Source organism: Crocodylus siamensis, chromosome 11 (assembly GCF_052110815.1).
Source record: "Crocodylus siamensis isolate JL-2025a chromosome 11, ASM5211081v1, whole genome shotgun sequence".
Taxonomy (NCBI): Eukaryota; Metazoa; Chordata; order Crocodylia; family Crocodylidae; genus Crocodylus; species Crocodylus siamensis.
Window position 1 is genome coordinate 22668489 of NC_143405.1, and position 19588 is coordinate 22688076.

At 44.2% G+C, this 19588-nt stretch overlaps 1 protein-coding gene across 4 annotated transcripts in view; it reads right to left on the reverse strand.

Annotated features, from left to right (window-relative positions):
* MAPKAPK3 (MAPK activated protein kinase 3) overlaps positions 1-19588 on the reverse strand; it is a 108675-nt gene that overhangs the window by 11138 nt on the left and 77949 nt on the right. For 3 of the 4 annotated variants that reach the window (XM_090021821.1, XM_090021818.1, XM_090021819.1), the window contains 6 exons: positions 7708-7847; positions 6870-6934; positions 4098-4177; positions 2651-2777; positions 1745-1820; positions 1360-1484 (listed from right to left, as the gene is read on the reverse strand). In XM_090021821.1, coding sequence (XP_089877947.1) covers positions 1360-1484; positions 1745-1820; positions 2651-2777; positions 4098-4177; positions 6870-6934; positions 7708-7847 — 613 coding nt within the window. Of the gene's footprint in view, positions 1-1359; positions 1485-1744; positions 1821-2650; positions 2778-4097; positions 4178-6869; positions 6935-7707; positions 7848-11665; positions 11803-19588 lie in introns of all 4 variants that reach the window. The other variant, XM_090021820.1, reaches the window with a different exon arrangement.

Below are 19588 nucleotides of genomic sequence, written 5' to 3' on the forward strand. Positions count from 1 at the left end.
CCCCCACAGAAAGATGAAAGAGTAGAACGAGGATCTGCCAAAGGACACATTGCAGGAACAGAGGGAAGAGGTGAATCGAGAGAATGGAGCTATGGGAGAGAAGAATGGATAAGACTTCAAGAAGAGATAGCTGACTGTGTCAAAGACAGCTGGTGGATCAAGGAGGATATAGTTAAACTGCATTCAACATTCTGTCACTGGGACTTTCTTATTATAGACAAGCAGAATAGGTTCAAATTCATCTTCAGTCACATCCACATGCAACTGGTAGGGAGACCACGGGGTGGGGCATGTGCCCTCCCTTGAGGCTGGCCCCCCGACTCAGCACTGCTCAGGATGGGGCAATTTTTTTGCTGTGCAGACCAGCAACATGTTGGAGTGAGGGGGGGCACTAAGCCACAGCACAGAAGTATAGGAGTGGATATGAGGCTTTTGGACCACCCCTGGGCCTTCCCACAAATTCTTCCCCCCTAGACTCAGGAGGCAACAGTCACGCCTGGTCACATCCATATGAAAAACAAAAGTGCTATAAATAAATTCTCCCTCTCCACTTTCCCTTAGATTTTATTAACTGCTGTGCTGGGAGAGAATATGAGCAAGTCTCAAGGGAGAATGAACATTCACCCAAGAACATACATTTCAAGTTAATATGCAGTGGTCATCTCTACAAGCTGACCCATGAAATTATATAAAGAATAGCAATACTGCATATTCTAGTGCAGTGATGATACCCTCCTATCACTCAGTAAGAGAAACTTTTAAAGGGTGTTAAAACTCTGTAACTGCTTTCTACTAATAAAAGACCTATTAAAAAAGAGCTACAATCAAGAAGTGACCAAAATTTCTTTGTGCTAATTTGGCAAGTGAGACTAGATGAATAAGACATTGTTACATTCATGGGAAATAGGAAGCTGCTTCTTCTAGGCCACTGGTTTGAATTCATCCAGATCACCACTGAACAGTAGTGAATGCTGGTATTAGCTGATGGAAAATAAATTGCTGATTCAGCTTAATTCCCAATCACAAAATCAATCAGAAAAATTTGGCGGCCTGTTCAGAAGTTTTAACAAGGAGACCAACACCACCCATTCATGGGCAATACCTGCTCTGCAGAGTAAGAGCTTTTGTTTCTAGGTCTGGTAACTTAGCACTTTCATCAGCACTAACTGCATTTTGAATAAATGTTTCCTGTGATTAATTATCTTTCATGTGCTCAAGAAATGGGTCAATTTGTGAATATCACGGTATTGTTTCAACAAAAGCTTGGTTAAAAAAAAGCCACACAGAAAAAATATGAAAGATTCTTCAGAAACAACCTAATGAGGTCACTTCTCCTCAGTACTCATTGCATGTTCTTACCTTCTTCCGATACTTCAGACCACTCTGGATTGGGAAATCCATATTGCCCCATCCGAATTCTCCGTTTCATCCCTGGGGAAATGGCCTGTCCAGTATTCGAGTAGAAGGGAGGGAACCCACACAAGCTACAAGAGAAATGTATTCAACAGCTTTTGTTAAGTGGGATGTCCTCTCATTCTTCTGCCTCTAAAAATCACATACAGCCTTTTATTCTTCTGACGAAGAAACATGTAAAGCTGCAGTAGCTAATCTGTTATACAATGCAAATTTCATGAGAGTTTCCCATGCACTTGTGGAATCTGGGATAGAAAGAGGGTAGGACATAAGAGAAGAATCTAACAGTTGGTCCCTTCTCTGTTCAACCACTCCCCTCTCTCATACTTACAGAATGTATGTGATGACACCAAGGGACCACATGTCACATGATTTGTCATATTTCTCAGGGCCAAGAACTTCTGGGGCTGCAGGAGAAAAACAGAAACAAATAAGTGCAATAGATTTCCCTTACTATCACCACACAGCAAGAAACTCAATTCTAAAGTGACAACAAATGTTTAATGCATAAAAAAATTAAGCAACTGCTCTCACTGGGTAACTCCTATAAACAAACTGCTCAGTCTTCTCTACATAGTTCTAATGCCTGGGAGTAAGGTTGACAGACTACAATCTCCATTGGCTCAGCAGAGATCCAGCTCTAAAAAGGCAAAAGATGTTGCAGCTGATGACTTTATGGTCCTCTCTACACATTACAGCAGGAGTGGGAGAAATACAGCCTGAGGGTGGAATCCAGCCCACCAGGTGATTTCATTTCATTAAATCATTTTGTTCTTGGATTACCAAATCCTCCATTTCCCTACCTTAAACAACAAACAAAAAACCAAATTTTAATTCTTAGGGGAACAATATCTGTGATCCTCTCATCATCGTGTTATGCTAAGGAAAGCTTTGCAAGAAATTACACTGAGGGTTATGAAGACAAGATTCAGATTTTGGAGTTGACCCCATCAGCCATAGTGAAAATCATTGTAACCACGTACAACTTACCTTCTCCCCATCCTCCTCACACTCAAGCACCTAGGAAGTCTGTGCATCTAGAACAGCAGATAGAAGGACTGGATTGTGCTGAAGTCAAGCTAGTTTTTTGGCTGGACCCCCCAGTGATCACTCTAATTTCATCCCTGCCCTATTCAGGTGGAAGAAAAAAGGCAATCTATAGAAAATGGAGATTTTCCAAGGTCCTCAGGCTCATTGCCAGGATTGCGTGTGGACAGAGGCAATTCAAACGACTTACCAACATAATATGGAGTGTAACAAGGGGTCTGCAGTGCATTCTGTATGGTAGTTTCTTTGGCAAACCCAAAGTCTGTGAGCTTGAGTACTCCGTCTTTTTCTTTGGATGTGTAAAGCAGGTTTTCAGGCTGCAGCAACACCAAGAGAAAAGGATGTGGGAAACATTAGAAAAGGTTTTCCAGAATAAATACTATTGAACTGTAGCTCTAACTTATCCATGCTGCCACCCACTTCAACACTACCCACCATTGCCAAGTCTCTCTCATCAGATCTGCTGGTAAATATTAGCTTGTACCAGAATTCAGTTCTGCATGGCCGTGTAAAAGGAGATCTCCATCCTCCTCTTGACTAAATATTGAAAGCACAAAACTGTAGACATTTGAACAGTTGCATTTACAACCTGACCCTCTTAGAGCTGAGCCTGCAATACCTCCAAGTAATGCCACTATACTAATGCACGCCAAATAGATATAGTAGGGGCTAAATAGACTTCACACCATATGTACGTGACAGCCTAGTACAGAAATGGTTTAAGTGTGTCAAATGTCTATTTCAGATCAAGCTGTATGTTCACTACTGAATGGGGCTGAGACATTATCAGTGATGTTGATGGAGGCTAAATGGTCAGTGATATCCTAAACAGCCTAAAAGATTTCTTGATCAAGTGCAATGATACCTGATCTTGCAGGCATGTACTCCATGCAGGCCAGACATTTTTGCTTCTCTGGACTGGCCTGAGGTTCTCACCAGCATGTTAAGTCAGGGTCTCAAATTTATACTTCCTTTCTAGAATGACTTTCTTTAGTTTTGTGCCACAAGTCACCAGGTACTAGCAAACCCAAGAATCAAATACACTCCAATCTTTCAAGATAATCCTGGTTTTAAATGGTGGTTCTATATAACACACTTACAAGGACACAATCAACTTTAAAACTATTCAGAAAGAAGTACGATTTCATTTTATTTACAGTACAACACTAAAGACTTTGTGAAGGAAAGAGCAAATAAATCTTTCTCTCCCTTAGTTTATTCTATGCATTTCATAACATTTTGTAGAACTGGCTTCACTTTCCCTGGCCAACAGAGAGGAATCTGCTTATTTCTCTTTGGATTCTTTTATTTTTTAAAAGAAATATAATATTCTGAAACAACACAAAAGTGGCAGAGACTATAGAAACTTAATGCAGTACGACTGCACATTGATAGTGTCCCTTTGATAAGTGTCTTATCTAGGGGGGTTTATTCATATGGACACTGGTAAACCATTAACTTTGGTAAAGGTGGATATTTCTGACCTTGAACCAAGTTGGCATGAACCCTTCCCACACACACAGTGAAAAAGAATACTCTGATCACCTTACTGTACTCATAATTTCTACAAAAATGATCATTGTTTATTTATTTTTAGTTTAATCTCTCTTCTCTGCCCAGGCACTTTCAGGCCTCACCTTGACATCTCTATGGGCAATGTTCATTGCATGCAGATACTGGATGGCTGTTCCGATGTCTTTCATTATTTCAGAGGCCTCTATAAATATAATTTTAGAGAAAGGTCACATTAACATTCCCACTGTAGCTCAGAGACACGCCTGGGAATGTTTCTGACTTACAAACAGCTTGTCTGTATACAAGGTTAGTGTCAAGGCTGGAAGGGCTAATTTTAGGTTTAACAGCTGTGTTTTGGTTTTGCAGGCAACCATACCCCACAATTCCCCAGCTGCTCAACCCTTCTTGTGAGCAGGCACAGTACCCAAACAGTTGAGACTCCTGCTGCTTACGTACTTCTAAATTAGTGCTTTGCTTTGCTCAACAGAACAGAGTAGCATAGGCAGAGCGCAAGGACAGAGCAATGCACAAGACTATGGGTAAGGAGAACCTCAATAAGGAACCTGGAGTATATTTTTGGATTGTCCAGCAGAGTTTAATAGCAATGCAGTGCTAGTTCTGGAGGTGAGAGAAACATTTCATGGTAACATTTCATGGTGGGTTATATCTTCATTTCTCACCTGCCTTAACAGTATTTGTTCACATATAAATCAACAACAATTAGCAATTTCACTCTTCAAAGCTATTCTACTGTCTTTTTTGGTACATTTTTAATTGTAGTTTCTGAACTTGATGCACACTCCTGAAGGAAATTCTAGTGGTCAGTGCACTGTCCCCTAGCACCAGCATTTCTGAAGGGGAACGCTGTACAGTTAGTTCATCTAATTGCAACAATCAGAAGGCTTTTATATAGGAGTTCATTTCAGACAAAAGGACTAGTGTCTTTTCCCTTTGCTTTATCTGAAGGTTTATTGTAGAGGAAGTAGTGAGTGGTGATTTCACAGGTGCTGGTTTTGGCAGCAGCCTCCTTTTACTAAAGTTTTTTTTTACTGGAATGGCCTAAGTGAACGCATCTGTTGAGTGTTCCTATTTTAATAGGTCCACATAGTCTTAAAACCATAAACCTACAGAAATACCAGCAGGCCAGAAAAATTTGCATTCTCCAGAGACCAGAGTTAGTATCTTTAACTTGGTTCCTTTTCCTTGCATGGATGAGAGAATCAGTGAAATGATGCAGTTTTGGTGGGCATGGGAGAATACAAAGCTCATCCTACTACTACCAGGAGAGCCCAGCTTCTATACATCACCCTGGTAATAAAGGAGTGTGGGCAAGAGCTTTTGTCTGGAGGAGATACACATGTGGCCTGATACAGCATTTGGTTTACCTGAGAGCTAAAACTGCTCTGGCAGGCAGCAACAATCAGAGGGAGGAAATGTACACCTTGATAGAAAGTTGAGATTGAAAAAAACCCCCCACTGTGCAAGGCTTTCCGCTCTCTGAGGCCCTGAGCACTGGTTCGAGAGCTTTCTTCCAGCCGGTGCCAGATTCTACTTTACTACTAGGCAGGCAAGTGGACTTAGGGGTCCAAGTGAAGTTCCATTCCACCCTGTCCCAGTCTCTGAAAACTGTTTATACAGAAAGTGGATGCATCCTCTTCCCCCTAGCTGCTTTTTTGTGACTCAATCTTAAAAAGATAAGATTGCAGGATGCTACAAATAGAAATTTGAATGGATTTTCAGGGACTTGAACAGAGTGGAAGTCACATTTAGGCTTTTAACTCTCCTTAGATGCCCAATAGTGTAATAGGATCTGGATTTTGGTTGATCTTGGACTGTCCCTCTACAGCAAGAGCATTACTACTAATACCAGAGTGCTTAAATGATTTTGAGAACTGGAAGTATGTAGGAGATTACACCTATGTATATGATGCATAAAATGACATAGCTACCAAGAGAGGGCTATCTATAACCAAAACATGAGTTTTTCCCTCTGGAGCAGTGTGTTTAACACTGCAGTATGGATTGCATCCAGTTCAGGTGCCCCACATGAAATTTCATGCCTCTTAAAGGAATAATCATTGAGTAGGGAACTGTGATTTTGGAAACCTGGCCTCTATACCACCCTCATAAATTATAATGATGTTTTGCAAATCTGGATATAAATTCCAACAACCAACTGCTTTCGTGAGGCTGGTAATGAAGAACACTAATAGTTCACTCTCCAATAAAAATAAGCTCTTTCCAGTTCTGACTGGGCAAGCAGAATTTTTCAGTCAAGTACATTTGTGGCACTGTACAAATAAACAAACATTAATGATGCTAAATAGTAACAAGGATGTTCTATTCCAAGCCCTCTCACTGACTCATTGTGGGATTTTACATGTGACAGTCTCTCTTGCTACCTTAGGCAAGCCTGTCTATAGAATGTAGATATTAACACCTACCTTCCAACAGTGCATTAAGGTCTTTACGTAAGAGGGACTATATGAAATGCAGTATGTTTGTTATAACCATTTACTCACAACATTGTTGAGTACAACTGACATTACTCAAGGGAGGTCTGAGAACTGAAGTCACAGGCAAATATCAGGATAAAGATGTTTTGGCAGAGGGCCAGAGACTAGAACATCAGAGGAGGCCGCAGGATCTTGGTTAAGAAGTTTTCATATAGACTTACCATCTTATACCTGAATCTAGCCAATTCCGGTAGTTCCTCATTCTCATCCCATTTCCTTTAATGCTATTTTTTTTCAAAAAGAGGCAAATAGAAATTTAAAACAGTAGGAAACACAAGAAAATTCCATCTGCAACTAAGCAAACATTTCCCATTTGTTCTGAGTGGGAAGGGAGTGGAAAAAACCTTGCAACTTTGACTTATACTCAGGGCATCCTACCTCTCTCTGTGAAAGCTTGGTCTCCTCGTTCCTGGATCCTATTGAACAGCTCCCCTCCCTCCATGCTGAAACAGAGAAGGCATATAGAACAAACTCAGATGAGCAGGACAGACCAAATCAGCACCAGAATGGGTATCCTTGTATTTGAATGGGCCTGTGGCTGCCATGAATCAAGTGAGTGAAGGAATGGCCCTCCCTGTGAACCTTGTATATGCTCCAATTGGATAGAGGCAGACTAACATCTGTCTCTAAGTTAAATAGAATACAGAGTCAAAAGGAGGAGTTTGGAGGCCTCCTTTTGGTGATTTAGGAGACAGCAAGGCCCTTCCAAGAAAGCAGAATCACAGACACTAGAGACCTGTCCCATGTTACTATTGGGAGGGCAGCAGTGGCAAGTCAGCTGATGATGCAGGAAGACGGGTAGCAATCCTTGTGGTGTTACCATGCTGTAAAAATTCTGTTTAAGGTTTGGAGTTGAAGTACACAGACAAAATTCATGCAAGAAACTCACGCTTCCCATGGAGAGAAAACATCACATGTGTGGCACCTAGGAAATGGGGATGATGGGAAAAAATAGGGTAAAAAATGGTGGCTCTATCAGGACCCTGTCAGGACTACACTAGCCTCAGGGTGGGAGCCAGTATCATATTTCAACAGACAGACATTTGGGGAAAAAATATCACCAATTGTACCCATATGTCTATAATGATACTTGTCTCTGAATGCAAAGGAAGCATAGTTTTGTGGTCGCTCTCCTTGCTCTTCCTTCAGACAAGGCTGGCGGGAGAAGTTGTAGGTTTTCCTATAAGTCTTACAGAGAGAGAACAAGGCTTTATACCATTCCATTATGATGAGGAGGCATCTTTTCCCATGATGTATGTTCTCATAAACATCTAGAATGTGGACAATGTGCAGACACCCTGAAGCTCGCCAGTGATACTCCACCTCCTGTCGGGCTTTTGGGCTGTCATACAGAAGCTGTAAGGAGATAGGAGAATGCAACACAATCAGTCTAAGCCATTCTGACTAAATTTTCTGTAATTAACTGCAACTGCTTGTTAATTCCTAGGTGAGAGCAGTGACCCTCCTTGGTTGCCTTCTGTGACTCAACTCTCCTTAGCTACTGGCCCATACCAAGGGGTTTTGCATTATTAGATCTAACCAGCTTCCTGGCAATACAGAGTGGAGCACTGTTCGTTGGGTTTGGAGAGGGGTCATAGAAGGTGGGCACAGGGACTCTTGGGCAAAGAGTCTTAAACTGTCTGCTCTGCTAGGGACTAACTGTTCTGCACTGCTATGTAACACATATTGAGAAGCAGTAGTAACAGCTGTTGTGGGAAGAGATTTCATAGTATAGCACATAGTGGGGCTGGTCAGGTATGGAGATAACATGATGCTGCTCACCTGTTGGAGTAAACAGAAACAGAGGGAGGGAGTCTCATTCTGCAGCTGGTATGGCAAGTGAAAGAAGTGAGAGATGGAAGATAGATAACTTAGCTTCCATCCCTCACCTTATACCTCTAATTAAGAATATACACAGTTTTTGGGATCTAAGACTTAAGCATCAGCAGTGATCAGAAAGCACTGCTCTACAGTTTATCTATAATGGAGATAATGGATAGTGTGAATTAAGAAATAGGATAACCCTGAAAGAGTTAACCTTCTCCTCCCCACCCCCTGATTCCAGCTGTCACAGGTGTACCGCAGGGCCTTAATGCATAGTGAAATTTAAAAATAAAAAAGTACAGTGACTTTGAGTGTGCTCCCTAAATATTATTCAAACCTCAGACATTCCCAGGGTTGCTGTCTAGATGGTTATGCTTCATTCTCTACTGCATGCAGTGGCAGTTTATTTTAAGGCACTAACCCCTTTAGAATGTAGGTTAGAGATTAGCTTTCCAGACCATCAGGAGCTCTGCACAACAAGAAATACATCTCCTAACAGCAACAGCAACAACAACAATCCCAAGACATGCAAGCACTTTCTTATATTATCCTTCTACTCACTCATCCAGAAGTGCACACTTTACTAAAAAAAATTAATGGTGGGAGCCAAATCTAATGCCAGTTATTTGCAAGAAATAACTGTATGCACTGAATACTGGGAGTTCAAGGGCACTTAAGTATTTGTTCCCTTCCTCCTTGGAAGCAACCTGTCTGTCCATTTTATCTATTTAGGAATCATGAACTCAGGGACGAGGACCCTCTGGATTGAGTATCTGCAGAGCATCTTGCAAAATGAAGACCTGAACTTGGTTGGGCTTCCTGTGTTCCTAAGTATTAATTATAATTGAAAAACAATGCAATTCAATCTACATACAATGCTACCCAGTTCATGAAAGGAAACAGTGGAAAAAGTGACCCATCACAAAGTCCATTCAAATTAACTGTGATAATGTCAAATTAAACATCGTCAATAAACAAGAAAATACCAATTCACTCAAAGGGAAAAATCTAGAAGACTGTGATAAAGCCCAGTGTAACTGTCTGTATTAGAGCAGGGGTGTCAAGGATATGGCCTACAGGCTGCATATGGCCCACATAGCACGTGAAGGGGCAGAAAATTCAAGGATGGGTCTTACTGCCAAAACTGGGAGCATAGAGACCCCCAAGGATGCATTTCAGTAGGAAAAGAACAAGCAACAGCTGCAATAACTCCTGCACTGCTGCTGCTGTTCATTCATCCCCCAGAGGTGGGTTCAAATGTGGCCTATCAGACTACTCAGAATCCAGATCCAGTGTGGGGGCTCCCAGGCAAGTTTTGACACTCCTGGCTTAGAGTGTTGAACTGTGAAGAAACAAATGTTGTCCATGATGAGGGTGATGAAGACAAGGATGCTGAGGTGGATTTAGAGAACCAGCAAAAAGGACCATTTAAAAAAAACAAACAAAGTGGTGCAGCAAGAAGCAAAGGTGATCTCAATAAAGGAAAATGGAGCAAGAGCTGACTGGAGCAGCTTGGGTATGTCACCAGAAAGTTTGAAGAGTGTGTTGGAAATGAAAATTCAGGCCATGAGATTGCAGGCAGGAGAAAGAAAGGAAGACCCAAGAAGACAGAGTGAGAATGACTAATGCAAGACCTGAGGACTTGCAGTGCTTCAGAAGAGATGGCGATGTCCAGAAACTTGTGGACAATGACAACTTGAAAAGTAGATTCCACGGAGTGGGAGAGAACCCCAGAAAAAAGTTTTCAAATAAATAGGCCACAACTTCATTGCTACACTATTAGTACACAGACAACAACATCTCACACACTCAGTGGACACATGCATGCTTCCATGTGCAGAGCTGAACCACAAACTGTGCATGCAACCAGAAGCTGCTGTTACTTGGCTGTGTGTCATTTAAGCAAAACAAGTGAAATAGCATTTCTTTTCACTTTTTTCTTCCTTAAAATGGTGATGTTGATAGTTAACTGCCTCAAAAAGACACCATTGTGCCTAATCACTTAAGTACCTCACAGTGCTTTGAGACTGCTAGATGAAGAATGCCATATCCCTTTTTCTTCTGTCTTGGGTGCAGGGAGATGGCTGGAAAACAAGTGGATATTGCATCTCTGCATTACTTAGGGATTCCTTTAGACCAGTGATTCTCAACAAGAGTGCTGTAGCACCCTGGTGTATCATGAAACTGGTGATGTGGGGTGATGCACAACATTAATATTGTTAGGTGTGCAGACACCACCCCATTATTCACATGATAAACCCAGAGATTTCAAGTAGGAATCCAAAGTGTTGAGAACATTCTGACTGAGTTCTCTGCAACAGAAGATTTGTGCTATTATTTTTTAGTGAAAAATAGTGGAAGTGAAGAGTTAGCATTTTTCAAGTGTTGCTGCAAATCTCACAAGGGATGCTTTCTGTCTAAAAAGGTTGATAACCACTAACCCAGACACAAGTGAACCTCCATTGACTAATCAGCTTTCAGGAAGGTTTGTGCAACTACAGCTGGTAGAAAGCTGCCTCAGAGCAGCTGAAGAGTGGGCTCAGTGTCTTCTAAGGGTGCAACTTTTTAGTTAAATGGCTAGGGATCCTACTGAGCACAGCGGTCTCTAAGGCTCCCCGGCTTTGTTTTAAAGATTCAAAACCTTCACACAATGCCAGATTCAGTAGCTCAGGAAGACAAGAACTGCAACATTCTTTCTGAATTCAGTCTCCCTACACAGTCCACAATGGACAAAACCATTTATTCTGTGACCTGAGCTCACCCTTTAAATCCATCTACTCACCAACCTCAATATAGCCTGGTTTCCATCACCAACAGTTTTCTGAAAGATGAGACTGATCCAATTTGGATAGAAAGCCCATAAGGAAGTCCAAATGCAGTGGCTTTACTTCTTTCAGTCATCAGTCCATTCAGCCTATTTTTTCTTAACTACCACTATGCTGTAGCTCACTGGGCCTGTCTATGTGCATTTTCCCCCCTGCCTTTCCCAGTCTGGGCTGTTGCCTAAAAGATCTAATTAAAATCTCATTGAACCACATGTGAAATAACAAAGCTGAAACAGCCTCGAGGCTGGCCCACTTTAACTACAACACTTTGTACAGTTTTATAGGGTTTACTCTGCTTTATTGCATAGATATTACTAGATTAGCACCATTATATGGGCCATTTCTGACAACACTACCTCAAGTCAAATCTCACCTTTTCTATGCCTCTATTCTACTGCATTACTAAGATTAGCTGTATAAGCAGTTATGTATCGTTGTGTTCATATATAGTATGCAGAAGGCTTATTTTTTTTTATCTCTGTACTAAATAAGTAAAGAAACTATTAAATAGAGTCCAACCCTCACCTTCTCACAAAGCCTTTGCAAGGTATCTTGACACAAAATGATTGATATACCTTCTCCTTTCCCCACTTCTGGCCAGCAGCCCAGCCCAGTTGTATTCTCTAGTGCCAAACTTGACCATGTAAGTGACGATATGACAACTGGAGGGAGAAGGAGAGAAAGGGGGTACAAAATCAAGATTAGAAGCATGGAGATTTAATTCGCATTTCAGGGGGCACTTGATTTACATTTGCTTTCACCGTTTTTGGTAGAAGTCCTATAATTTTTGCTGTTAAACCTAACAGGAAAAGTCATAATTTTACCTTAGGCCTAAAAAAGCCACTCATTTGAGCCAGGATGGAAGTCTTTGGCCAGTGCAGGGGGCAGAGACAACTTCTTCAGCATCTAGCTCGTGTTTTTAAGCAATGAGAAAAATGTAGATGCTCATGGATGCAAAGAAAATGTTCCATATTAGCACACGCTGTAAACAGGGATTGTGTTGTTTGAGTCTGCAGAGACAGCTCTGAGCACTTCCTGCTGCCAAATAAGACCATACTGAAATGCAGAAAGGGAGCAGTTTCACCATTTCTGTTTGGAACCTTGCAGACATCAGTGAAACAGAAGTTTCATGCTGCCATTGGCTCAGAGAAGGAAAGATCACAACCTCCCCCTCAAGCCCCCCCCCCAAAAAACAACCCAGAGGCTGGGGGAAGCAAAACACTCAAATAGAAGTTAAATCTGTTGCATGATCAGCCCCTGAAGGAGCTCTACCATCATGCCATGACATGTGCATGACTGTAGAGTGCTATTAAAGTGCTGATCACACAACAAATTAACCCTCATCAAATGAGGGACCAGATGAAGGCGCTCCACTTTGGTGCGTCTTAGGCAACTTATGTTCTCTAGGCTTAATCTGTCATGAGACTAGGGCTATCTGCAGGAAGGGATGGAGGATGGGGGACGGGGAACAAACTGTGGCTAGGCTTTGCCCAGCCTGAGCTGGACAGGGGTGGGTGGATTGATGCCCCCCTGCCTCACAACCCCTCTGCCCAACCCCTCTCCTCCAGCTCAGACTGGGCAAATCCCAGCCAGCAGCTTGTTCCCCCTCCTCCATCTTCCCTACCTTCCTACAGACAGCCATGGAGCTGGGGTGTGGGGGAGTGCGGTTAGGGGAGAGAGGCTGCAGACAGACTCCTCAGGCTCAATCAGCTGCAAAGTGGAGCTTGAGTCCCACCCTTACCCTCTCAACTCAACAGGGTCTGTTAGGTAGGTATGTAAAGTGCCATGAGTTAGAGTAGGAGCCTGAACATCTCTCAATACACATAGAGTAGTAATGGCCTTATGATCTGTCCTCTCCACATGTTTTTGCAGCAACCAGGATGGCCCAGGGGAAGGAGAAGGAGAAATTCAGTACATGTAAAATGAACAGGGACAGTTTATTGGGTAGGCATTTTTGCACAGGCTCCTCTTGTAGTTACTGGAGGTGGAAAAAAAACTAAACATTTCCCTGAGGCATTCTGTGTAAGCCTGCCTGGCCATCTCGCCATCTCTTTGGCTAGCAAGCCCTTCTCTGAAAGCCTGCTCTAAGGAGGTTCTTTCAGGTAAATTTCTGATTATAAAAAGGAGTCATAAAAGTTGTACAGTATCTATACGGCTTTACAAGCACTCATAGTGCTGTGGCAAGGTGCCAGAGGATTGGAAAAGGGCCAATGTGGTTCCCATTTTTAAAAAAGGGAGGAAGGAAGATCCAGGAAGCTATAGGCCAGTCAGTCTTACCTCGGTCCTGGGTAAGCTTTTTGAGAGAGTTATCCTAGTGCATGTCCATGAGGGGCCAGCAGGGAGATTATGCTTAGGGGCAACCAACACAGGATCATTAGAGGCAGGTCCTGTCAGACCAACGTGGTGGCATTCTATGACCAGGTCACAAAAACCTTAGATGCAGAGGTAGCAGTGAATGTAGTCTTTCTGGACTTTAGGAAGGCCTTCAACACTGTCTCTCACCCCATTTCTCATTAAAAAACTAGGGGACTGTAGCATCGACATCTACACGGTCAAATGGGTCACTAGTTGGCTGGAGGACCACACCCAGAGAGTGGTGGTGGATGGGTCATTTTCGACCTGGAGGGATGTGAGCAGTGGGGTTTTGCAAGGCTCAGTCCTTGGGCCCGCACTGTTCAACATCTTCATCAGCGACTTGGACGGGAGTGTAAAAAGCACCCTGTTCAAATTCACAGATGACACTAAGATGTGGGGAGAAGTGGGCATGCCAGAAGGGAGGAATAGGCTGCAATTGGACCTGAAAAGGTTACAGGGGTGGAGGGATGAGAATAAGATGGGTTTCAACACTGACAAGTGCAAGGTGCTGCACCTGGGGAGGAAGAACCAGCACCATACCTACAGGCTGGGGAGCTCTCTTCTCATCAGTCGGAGGCAAAAAAGGATCTTGGAGTCATTACTGATGCCAAAATGAACATGGGCCGGCAGTGTGGGGACGTGGTCAGGAAGGCCAACCGTACCTTGTCATGCATCCAGAGATGCATCTGAAGCAGGTCCAAGAAGGTGATCCTCCCCCTCTATATGACTTTGGTCAGGCCACAGTTGGAGTGCTGCGTTCAGTTCTGGGCGCCGCACTTCAGGAGGGATGTGGACATCATGGAGAAGGTCCAGAGGAGGATCACTCGCATGATCAGGAGTCAGCAGGGCAGGCCCTACGAGGAGAGGCTAAGAGATCTGAACCTGTTCAGGCTCCACAAGAGAAGGCTGAGGGGGGATCTAGTGGCCATTTACAAACTAGTCAGGTGGAACAGCAGGCATTGGGGAAGTCCCTATTCCCCCGAACACTACCAGAAGTGACAAGAAATAACAGTCACAAGCTGGCAGAGGGCAGATTCAGGCTAGATAACAGGAGGTGCTACTTCACTGTTAGGACGGCTAGGATCTGGAACCAATTTCCAAGAGAAGTGGTGCTGGCTCCTACCCTGGGGGTCTTTAAGAGGAGGCTGGATGAACACCTTGCTGGGGTTGTTTGACCCCAGTACTCTTTCTTGCATGGCAAGGGGTCAGACTTGATGATCTGCTCAGGTCCCTTCTGACCCTATAAGCTATGAAACTATGAAACTACACTTGGTAATTGCTCTTGCATTGATCAAACATTGTGTAAAAAGGATGGATAGCAGGAGCTTTCCCAGGCTGATCTATCAAGAAATAGCTTTTAAAGATCTACGCTGAGATACAAGTGACTTTCTAGGTTCCTCTGAAATTGATATTTTCCTCTAAGTTACCACAGTGGACACAGGTGAAAGGAGTGCTTAGAACAACAAGCAATGACTTCCCCATGATTTTTTCATCCTTGGATGTTAAGAGTGACCATGACAAGCGTTTGACTATTTCGTTTGACTCCTACATCCTAATCTGCTCCAGAGGGTCAGACTTTCAAGAAAAACCTTTTTTCTAATGTTCTCATGATTCCAAAGAGCTAACAGGCTCATAGCTAGTTATATTAAGCACTCTGCCACAGTAGCATCACTGGACCTTTCTAGATTCACTTATTCACTTCCATCCCCATCATCTAATTTCTCCTGTAACAGAAGCTGGCATCATCCTCAACTTCACTTTTTCACCGGAGCCACGAGAGGGCTCTAGGACTAGCAGACACTGTGGATTAATGCAAATAGGCCTCTGTATCATGGCTAGGTTTATGTGCTTTAACTACCATGATTCGTGCCAGAGCAGCACCTTCATCATTATTCAGAAGTAGCTGATGACCCCAAAATTCCTGCATAGTTCTGTGTGACTAATACAGCTTCTGTTCATGTTTCACCCCCTCCTGCAACTGCACCTTTCTTTGCCCCTTCCTCCACCATCTACCACCATGCCCTTATCACGCTGTCTTACAGTCATTCCCCTACTTCCATTGTTATACTTGGAAACTCATGCATGGCTGTTCTAACATATAATGAATATGAACAAAGTGGCAAGGCCACTTGTGTCCTGTGAAAGTGGAAATATGATAAACCATGCAGTTTTCAAAATAAAAGATGGCTGCACATATATGTCGGTGAAGGCACATGTAATTCCACATTGTCAATCACTGTGTTAAATTATATTTGTATGAATTCAAGAGACGAATGTCAAGGTTTGGGCAAAGACTGCAAATTCTGATGACTAAAAGGTGCAGCATGGAAAAGAATGGAAACAAGGCCATTGATTAATACCAGTCGATAAGAGAAACAGCACTGTCTTTCTCGGAATGCTATTGATTCCCCAAAGAGGATCCCATTTTGCATTTTGCTTTACTGCTCACTCTTAACATTAACAGCTGTTTGACCTTGAAAACAGAAAACTCCATGGGGGAGCTCAGGTGTCAGTGAGATTCCATTTCACTCACTATGTCATATTTTAAGTGGAAGGTGGGGGAGGGAACAGAATGATAGATGGATGAAGGGAAGACAGGGCATCTTGTTTTTTCCTACAGAGAACTTCAGTGGGTGCAGAAGTGCCTATACTTTCCCTTAAAAGGTAGGGAAAAGGAAAAATAAATCCAGCTCTTGAATAATTTTTTTTTCAAAAAGGTTCTGTGCATCTGCCCAAGGAAACAGAAAAAAAGGATCTTAATGTGGTTTCCAGCATTCCACTACAGGGTGAAAGCAGCCCTTTGGGCTACATTTCTGATAGAGCTGAACTTAGCAAGATGTTCACTTCTGGTTGGCATCAACTCTGCCAGCAAATGGAGCTCCAGCAGACACGCATGTGAATCAGTCGTAGTAGCTAACCAGCAGGATATGTGTACAAGGGCTCTTCCCACTGAAAGTACTTTTTTTTCTTTTAAGAAATCGTTGCGTGAATGCAAACTATTTAAAAATTAACCTGTGGACTAGATGGAGGAAGGGGGAACTGCTGATGGATTAGAGAGACTTCTGCTTTTAGATTTCTACTTCAAATCCAGCATAGGGTGTTTGTGATCAAAGCTATCTGGTAGTCTATGTGAAATAAATCATTAGTCTCATTCCTAGTGGTGTTGTCCATCTATGTTTCTAAAGTTACTAACAGCAGTCAGCACTAATTGGCGCCCTTGTTTGAACTCCTCAGAATGGCTGGCCCCAGAGGTAGTCAGTCCAAACCAGCAACAAAACACAGCACAGCAGCAAAGCTTGCATGGCTTCTTTCTGTGCTACACTTGTACACAAAGTTCAGTCTCAAGAGTGGCCTTACACCTTTCATCAGCACTAGACAGGAACAAAGCCATTAAAAAGCTGAACATTGTCTAGGAGGCTATAATGAGTTTTAAAAGACAAGTCTTATTTTGTACTTAACCTACTCAGCACTTCAGCACGAAATCAAGTTTTTTCCTTTGCCTAAGGTAGCCTGCCTCCTCCCTCCTCTGCTTCATTCATTTGATTTTTGCTCAGCTAATCACTTGAAAGAGCAAAAACTCAGGACTGTGATTTTTGGTGTCCTGCCAGTATGAGCTACAGTGAAAGGGACAAAAAGGAACTTTTGCATATGACATCAGAATAAGACTCTGAGCTTGCTTTCATGCTGATACTCAAAGCCTTAGACACAGTCTGCCACAAGAAAGTTTTAAAGCACACATTTAAAGAAAAGAAACTGAAAACTGATAATGGGTAATTCAGGGAGATGAGAGACAAGCAGAGAAACACAATACTTTTTTAATACACTTGTTTTCAGTCTTTGCTCACAGGAAGGTCAGATGTAGCCCAGTTAAAGCAAGGGTGGGCAAAACACTGCCCACGGGCTGGATTTGGCTTGCCAGACCATTCTATTTGGCTTTCAGGGCCCCTAAAAAAATTTAGAAAATTAATATTTATTTGCCCCTGGCTGCCTGTCAAAGATGACAGGAGCCTGGGGCAGTAGGACCTAGGGGAAGCCACTGCAAAACCAAGCAACTGCAGAAGCAAGGCCTCCCCCCTCGAAGCCTCTCCCTAGCAGAGGGTTCTGGCCTGGGACCACGGGGCTGTTCCTGCCTCCTTCCGCTGGAGGGAAATTCAGATAAGAAGCGTTGAGGGGAGAGACAGGGAAGGACCATGGGTGATCGCCTCAGCCCTCAGGGTTGGGCTGAGCCAGCTGCTGCAGTCCCAGCACTGCAGCTGGGAACCATGTGGTGCTGGAATGGCTGGTTGGGGGGGCAAGGGGCAGTGAGGGGGCATGTGGGAGTGCAGCAACAGCTAGACAGGAGTGCAGGGCCTGCGCTGGTGTCCTAGGGTCAGGGCCAGTGGGGGCCCAGAGTTGGGCAGCACGAGTGTGGGCTGGCACAGGCTCTGGAGCTGAGCCAGCTCCCCATCTCCCTGCTGGTGTGGCTTGGCCTGGCTCCAGAGCTCTGTGCAACCCTGCATTCCCGCCCAGCTGTTGCTGAGATCTACACGCCCACTCACTCCCACTCGCCTCCTGCCAGCTGCTGCCACCACTCCCCTCCACCTCTCCACTGGTGGCTCCAGCACCATGTGGTTCCCAGCTGCAGCACTGGGACCGCGGGATGCAGCAGAAGTCGGCCTGGCCCCTGCAATTCTTGGCTGGCTCCAGACGGTGCTGGCTGGGCCAGTGTAGCTCCTTCTGCGTCCTGTGGTCTTGGCTGTGCAGCTGGGATATGGTGCCAGAGCAGTGAGCTGGGGGGGGAGGACAGGGAAGCAGCAGAAGGGGAGCAGTGGCAGATGGAGGGAGAAGTGGCTGTGAGTGGGAGCATGGGGCAGCACTGGTGTCCTGGGGCCAGGAGTGGCAGGAGTGTGGAGCCCAGGCTTGGAGGAGCACTGGAGCGGGAGGAGGGGGAGGTCTCCTTGCCATAGGGGCTGTGGGCAAATTCTCCTGCTCCACACATGCCACAACTCTTACCAGCCACTGTCCACCCACACACTCACAACCCTCCACAAACCCCATACCCGCTCATACCCCATATACACACACATCCACACACTCCTCCCACCCCACATACACTCCCTGCACCTATCCACCCCCCCACATATCCACACATCCACAAAACTATACCCATTCCCCCAATATACAAGAGTAAGACTTCATTTTAAATTATTGTGCAATCACCTGTATGTGCACTACACGTATGCACGTAAATCAGGACAAAAATATTTTTTGAAATGAAATTAATGAATATTGTAGTAGATGTTGGAATTTTAGACTATAATTTGATATTTTTCTGGTTCTGAGATGGCAACCCCTTGCTGAAAGGTGTACTTCTGTGGGGGCAAGGGGATGGACTTCCAGTAGCAAAGGTCAGGGGTTAGGAGGTGAGACTTCCGGTCCCAAGATGGCAACCAGGGGGCGGGACACCTGTCAAGTGGCAGGGCTATCCTTGTGGCCCTTGATGGCTTGCCAAAACTCAGTAAGCGGCCCTCCGCCCAAAATAAATGCCCGCCCCTGAGTTAAAGGATATCTTAGTAGACAGTAACCACCAAATTAAATCAGCAGCTCTGGGGGCAGCAGTGGCGTATTGACAAGGGGGGAAGTAGGGGGCCATGGCCTTTGTGTGTGGCCGTAGCGTTTCCCACATTTTGTGTGTGGCCCACTCACCCACCTGGTAGGTTGTGGGCTTCTTTTGCCATTCCAGCCGCCGCCCCTCCCCCACAGCCGGTGTGCCATGCTGCTAATTTTCCCACAGAAGTGCCATGGGGTGGGAGACAGGGCCCTGCACAGGTTGATTTGCCTTGGGACCTGCACCCTGCTCGGATCGTCTTGTGGGGGAGAGGGGTGCAAATGTATTGGCCCCTGGGTGCTGGAGACCTATGGGATGCCACTGGGAGGAAGGGAGGAAGACACCAAGAGGGACAGAAATTATGTCATTATTTCCCCACTTTTAGCATAACAGGAAGGATCTCTTTACATTTAGACAAGAGATGATTTGCTAACTTTCTGGACATATTGCAAAGTCCTTCTATAACTGATCTCCCTGGTGGCTAATATTGCGCACTGGATGTATTT